The sequence below is a fragment of the Arvicola amphibius genome, chromosome 1, assembly GCF_903992535.2.
Source record: "Arvicola amphibius chromosome 1, mArvAmp1.2, whole genome shotgun sequence".
Lineage (NCBI taxonomy): Eukaryota > Metazoa > Chordata > Mammalia > Rodentia > Cricetidae > Arvicola > Arvicola amphibius.
Genome location: NC_052047.1, coordinates 100,083,849 through 100,090,177, shown reverse-complemented (window position 1 = coordinate 100,090,177; position 6,329 = coordinate 100,083,849). Strand labels below are relative to the sequence as shown.

Here is a 6,329-nt window from a genome sequence, read left to right as displayed (position 1 = left end):
ATTACAAATCCATTCTGAGGTTAACCTCTTCCCAGGAGACCACATACCACCACCTATTGGGAAGGTTTGGGGTGGGGGGCTACGGGAGGTCACGTAACTGCGCAACAGAGAACAGTGGCGGTGGCGTTCGCCTTTAATCCCAGCACTCAGGAGGCAGAGGTAGGAGGATCTCTGTGAGTTCAGGGGCAGCCTGATCTACAGAGCAAGTTCCACAATAGCCAGAGCTGCACAGAGAAAACTGTTTTGAAAAGCAAAAACAAGTCGAGCGGTGGTGGCACACACCTTTAATCCCAGCCCAGGCAGAGGCAGGCGGATCTCTGTGAGTTTGAGGCCAGCCTGATCTACAAGAGCTCGTTCCAGGACAGAGAAACCCTGTCTTGGAAAAAAAAAAAAGAAAATAAAAAACAAAAACAAACAAGAAAGAAAGAGAAAGTCAGACAATGATGTGGCCATGCGCAGGGCCTCTTTTGGGAATTCAACTTTGTGATAAACAGACAGAAGGTTCATGAATTCAAGGCCATCATGGGCTACACGTTGACACCCCGTCTAGTCGGAAAAAGCTCTGTAAGAGAAAATAACTTCAGGCCTCAGTTTCTTCCGTTCTAACGTGGGAAACAGGCTTTTTAGGGGCAATGGCGCCACCCGGCGGCCACTCAGCACTTGTTCTGTTCGCGGCCCCATCATACCGAGCCAGTCTGGGAGCAGTTCCGCTGGCGCCCGGCAGGGGGCGCGCACGCCTTGCGGAACCAGTCTGATGCGGTTCAAGACCCCGAGACGTTTCGTGTGGATCCTAGGAGGCCGGTCATTAAGCTCGCCACCTGGACCCTCGGCTAAATATATCCCGGACATAAATGGGATCAGCAGGTTTCGGCATTTGTTTTTAGATATTTTGCCAGGCGTGATAGTGCATGCTTTTTAATCTCAGTACTCATGGTGGCAGAACTGTGAGTTCAGGCCCAGCCTGGTCTACATAGACAGGTAGGGCTGCGCCCGTGGTGCATAGACTCCGTTTACATACATACATACACACACACACACACACACACACACACACACACACACACAGCTATATGAGGAAGAGACTGGCCAGTCGTCCTCATCAGCTTAGACCATGAAACCCAACACGGACAAATTCAACTGAGCCGGCATAAAAGGGCTGCCCATGCCTGCTTCTGCACTGCCAGGGCATAAACTTCATTGTCATTCACATACCGTGATAGTTTATATATAAAGTAGCATATATAACATTTTGGTTGCATTCACTATCTAGGCACTAGGGTCAGTATGTTTTGGGGGGTGCTGTCCAAACTCAGGGGGGACCCACAAGATGTTGGGATTAGTGTGCTCATCCACCGCACAGGTTGAGAGAAAGATCTGCAGGCCCCGTGATGCTGCAGGACCGCGGCGGCACGTGCAGGCTCCTCCCTGGGGCCACGCCCCAACAGGTCAAGGTGTGGAAGGTGAAGTCTGCAGCCACCTGCGGCGTCGAGCCTGACGGTCTAGGATTCTAGCCGGACTCCGGGGACGGGTCCGGAATCACCCCACCACACCAGACTTGCCCTGCACTGCCCAGGGGAGCTTGCAGAAGTGGGGGGGTTGCCCTGAGCACGGACGCTACACACTAGGTAACTCTGGGCTGAGCTCACACCATGCCTCAGTTTCCCATCCCGCAAAATGGGGGCCTAAGAAGCGGGCACTCTACCGAGCCGCACGCGGTGGGCCAAGCAGGCTGAAGGTCGGTCCTCCCTCCCGCCCTCCCGCCCGCCCTCCTTCCTAGGCGGGGTCGTCACGGGTCCTCGCATTTCCTCGAACGCGCGCGCGCGCAGCCCAACTCCGTGCTTTTGCGCACGCCGCGCACTCTCCCGCAAGCGTCCCCGCCCCCGCAGCTCAGGCCTCTCCCGGGATTTTAAGCCCATTTCTGAGACGTGGAGACCCGGGCTGGAAAAGTTCGGGAAACGCAGTGGGCAGGAGGTCCAGCGCCGAGCTCGGCTGGTCCATCTCACGTGGGTGAAACCAGGAAACGAGCAGGGACCCAGCCGGCTTTCCGCTCCCAGGTGGGGTGAGGAACCCCCGAAACCCTTGATTCCCCTCGACGGCGCCCTTGCGGCCCCGCCCTCCGCCCGCGGCCTCTGCGCCGTGGGCTGCGGCGTGCACTTTGCACACAGTCCCTAAACTAGGGGCGGGGCGTCTCTCTGCCCGGTTCCCCTTTCCTTTTATTATTTATTATCATTTAAAGGGGCCGCGACCTGATATTTTCCGTCCCTCTGTCGCGGCTTTCCAGCTGCCCTCCACCTTCTCCCATCGTGGGCGTCCGTAAATTGAGTTGGAGGGGGGAACCCGGGGAGGTCTTGGGAAGCTTGGAAAGGGGGACCTCGGAGAGACACCCACCACCTTCCCCTGAGTCCCCGGGGCTGCTGAATCACCGGCGAGGTATTTGCATCTGAGAGCAATTTGTCACTCGGCGATTCGTCTGCCGGGTGGGGGAGGGGCGGGGCGGGGGGCCGGTCGCGCGCGGAGACCTCGTCCCTATCGGACGGATGGAGGTGTAGACACGGCCTGGAGATTCGGTGAGGCGGGTGACCCCGGAACCGGGAGCGTGCACCGGGCATCAGGGGGAGGCCAGAGGGGAGAGAGGCCACCGGAGGCCACCACCGGGCTGGACTCCGGGCACCCGGTCATGCGCCTCCCGGGCCATCTCGAGCAGTCTCGGTAAGGCCTTTTGCAGCGCGGCTCCAGCACCCTGGAAACCGACAATTGTGGGGTCTCCAAAGTTAGGCAGGGATGCGTGTGGGGGTGTAGGGCTGGGTGGGTGACTCGACCGACTGTCGCGGCCGTAGACCTTGGAGACCTTCATCCGGTCCGCGAGTGTCCGGGCTCGCGGGGGTCGCGAGTGCGCGCTGTCCCCTGGCGGAAGGAAGCGGACCCGGGGTGTGTGCGCGTGTGTACGCGGGGGCTGGGGGCTGCGCTCTGGGGACTTCATCTCGCGTTTTCTTCCTTAAAAAACATATATTTAATGTTTGGAGCTAGGATTTCACCGTGTAGTCCAGGCTGACCTAGAACTCCGCTTAAAGTGCAGACTGGCCTGGAACTCAAGGCCATCCCCCTGCCTCAGCTTTCCTTCCCAAGTGCTTGGGAAAATCCCAGACCGGGCGCGGCGCCACGCCCCGGTGCCTTCGGTTCTATTTCTCCTCCAAAACCCTGTGTCCAACGGGGTTCGCCGACTCTCCCCCTTCGCTCCCTAGCTCCAGGGCACCAATGGGGTCCCCTCTCCTCCCGCGGGGTGCACCCATCCCGATCCTTCCCACGGGGTCCCGGGACCCCCCTACCCCCCGGACACAAAAGAGGGGGCAGGAAGCGCGGAGTGCGCGCGCGTGTGTCAACTCGCAGCCGGTTTGTCAAATATCTTCCGTTTTTTACGACTTGGGCAGCAGGGGTTCCTCCCCCCCCACACCCTCCTGAGCGCTCTTTCCAAGAAGCCTTTGAAATCCCGACTATCTTAGGGGTTTTCGTTTGTCTTGTTGTTATATTTGTCCTCTGACTACTAGGACTTACTGGAATGTGTTTTTGCACACGTCTCCTAGTGAGGGGGAACACGGTGCCCTCTTTCCCAGACCCCTCCCCAGCTCCTGCCCTTCCCCCTCCACCTCCCTGGGAGGAGAGAGGGGCCCCTTTCGCCACCCTCGGGCCCTGGCCTTGCACAACTCCAAATAACCGTGTTTTGCAAGGCCTGGCCGAGCTGGTGACCTCTCTCTCTCTCTCCCTCTCTCTCTCTCTCTCTCTCTCTCTCTCTCTCTTCCCCCCCCCCAAGCCTGGAGGTGGTGGTGGTAGTGGGGGATGAGGGTGTGGCTCTGAGTCTCCTCCCAGCCCCCACCCCAGCCTGCTCCCCCCCCCCCAAACACCAGCTACCCAGTCCTGGCTCTCTGAGGGTGTCGTAAATTGAGGGTGGGGGCTAAGGACAAAGAGCTGGGCGGGAAGGCTCTCCAAGGATGAGCAACAGCAGATTAGGGGTAATGGTACCCCTGGAGCGTAGGGGGTTCGTCCAGGCTGGCCTAGGGGCAGTTCTGGGGTTCCCACCTACCTCCCTCCACCCACTACTAGCCCCAGCAGTGGAGGCCTGCCCTGTTCCCCTTCCCCCACCCCTCCACCAGGAAGGGTCATTAAACCAAGCAGGCCTGGGGGGGGGGGGACAGAGTCTGGGAGAGGGGCTTCCTCTAGCCTTTTCCCTGTGTGTTCCCCACCCCGCTCCAAAGTGTCCCTTTCCGCATTTCTGTATGGCTGTGAGTTCAGCAGCTCCAAGTTGTCAGAGGCAGGGGACGGAGATGGGCCATGTCAAACCGTGTCCAGAAATGTCCCCTTCAGCAGTTCTTGGGTCTGGTGGACAGGGTGGGGGGTCGGGAGGTAGGGGTGGTGACCAGCAGCCACTGGGTGTGTGTGTTGAGTCTCGGATGGTTTCTCCACTGCCGGGGCCTCTAAAATCTCCTGTCTCAGGAATCCTAGACCGACAGGTCCCTTGGGGCCACACCTGCCACAGTTCTCCTGTGAGCCCCATGGTTTGGGTGGCCAGATGTCTAGGGAAGGGGACAGACGTCCCCATTCTCATTAGAAGCCTCGAGACATTGCAGGGTCCCCTAGGTGGAGGACTAGGTCCAGAAAGTCCCTTAGTTGTCCCTTCCTCCCCACAGCTCAGGAAGTAAGTTCCGAGGGTCATGTATGGACTTTGGGGTTCAGGTTAGGCTGAGGGTGACCCTTTAGACCCTCTGTTTGGGAGGTGGGTTCAACTTTTGTCGTCCTCCGTGGTCCCTTGATTTCAGGCCTGCTGGGTTCCTCCCGCTGTTTTATTGGTGGTTTATGTGGGGTCGAGGGTGTGGCCTGGGCTAGGTGGGACCTGCACCCCGGGGGCTGGCTTCTGGATGCCATATTCTGGGACATTTACCCCCAGACCTATGTCCTCTGAAGAGCTGCTCAGGACACTGATACCCGGCCAAACCCCAGCCGGGGTGACCTGAACTTTGGTTCCCCCATCTGCAGTACAGACCGCCCTCCCCAGGACCCCACCGTCACCTGCGTGCTGTCCACTCTGTCCACTTTCTCTCCATAAGTAGGCAGATCAGGTCCAGAGACCAGCTGAGGTCTCTCTGAGGCAGCTATGAGTGAGAAGGGTACATTGCCTAAGGCTTGTACACACACCAAGGTCATAATCTTGACCAAGGTTCCAGGCCTCTGAGGCTAAGCAACATGAAGAAGACAGAGCCAGAATCCAGAACCCAGAGGCACTCCAGGGTCTAGAACAGGGGTACAGCCAATAAGAAAGCAAGGACACCAGGCCCCTCCCCCACTGTCCTGCTTATGGGACAATAACCCATGGTGTCCCTGGTGGGCCTAACCAGGGGGGACCCAGAAACTCCCTAGGTGTGGATAGGAAGGGCGTGAGCAGGTGTGAGGGATTTTGAGGAGGGATGTATCTGTGAGGTGCAGGTGTGGTCTAACCTCATCTCTTGTGTTCCCCCAGGAGTCTACAAGCACTTGAATGACCCTGACACCAGCTTCTGCCCCTGAGTGCCCAACGTGACAGCAAGGAGCCCTTTGGTAGCCCCTGGCATGCCCCACCCCCCCTCAGCCTGAGTTGGTGGCCCCTGCCCCTGCCCCTGCCGGCCGCCACCCTGCACTGTCCCGGCACCCCCGAGGTTCCCACGCTGCGGTGCAGCCAAGACCCTTCCCCACAGGGGCCACCCCTACCACCTGCCCCTGGTGCCCGGGGTGGCCCGGCCCGTAGGGCCATGAAGCTGCAGGCTGTGATGGAAACCCTCATTCAGAGGCAGCAGCGTGCCCGGCAGGAACTGGAGGCCCGGCAGCCGCCGGCACCCCCACCACCCGAGCCCACTGGTATCCGGGCTCGGACCACTGTGATGGATGAGGACAGGGAGCCTGAGAATGCCCGAATGCATAGGACGCAGATGGCTGCGCTGGCTGCCATGCGAGCCGCTGCCGCTGGCTTGGGACATCCATCCTCTCCTGGTGGCTCTGAGGATGGGCCTCCTGGCTCCGAAGATGAAGACACAGCCCAGGAAGGGACTCTGGGTTCACCTATCCTGCGTGGAAGAGGCCGGGAGGGCCTAGGACACACAGAAGGAGAGGGGCATTTGTTGGACATGGAATCTGATGATGACACGTGAGTTGGGGTTGGGGACGGCAGCTTCTGATGTTTTTCATGGGAGCTAGGAGGGTTACTGAGGGGATGCTGCATGACTGGCCAGGTGTTTGCCGAATGAACCTGTGTTCCTGGGTTCGCCACGCGGGGATCCTGAGACTCGGTGTTTTCTGTGGCTGTG

The 6,329-nt window shown here is 59.3% G+C and overlaps 1 protein-coding gene across 3 annotated transcripts in view; it reads left to right on the top strand.

Annotated features, from left to right (window-relative positions):
- Positions 1–2,272: 2,272 nt before the first annotated feature.
- Positions 2,273–6,329, top strand: part of Arid3a (AT-rich interaction domain 3A) — a 28,118-nt gene continuing 24,061 nt past the window's right edge. The window contains exons 1-2 of one of the 3 annotated variants that reach the window (XM_038313916.2): positions 2,273–2,430; positions 5,510–6,169. In XM_038313916.2, coding sequence (XP_038169844.1) covers positions 5,778–6,169 — 392 coding nt within the window. In that variant the 5' untranslated portion in view covers positions 2,273–2,430; positions 5,510–5,777. Of the gene's footprint in view, positions 2,431–2,495; positions 2,568–2,620; positions 2,710–5,509; positions 6,170–6,329 lie in introns of those variants that run through there. The other 2 variants (XM_038313925.2, XM_038313932.2) reach the window with 2 other exon arrangements.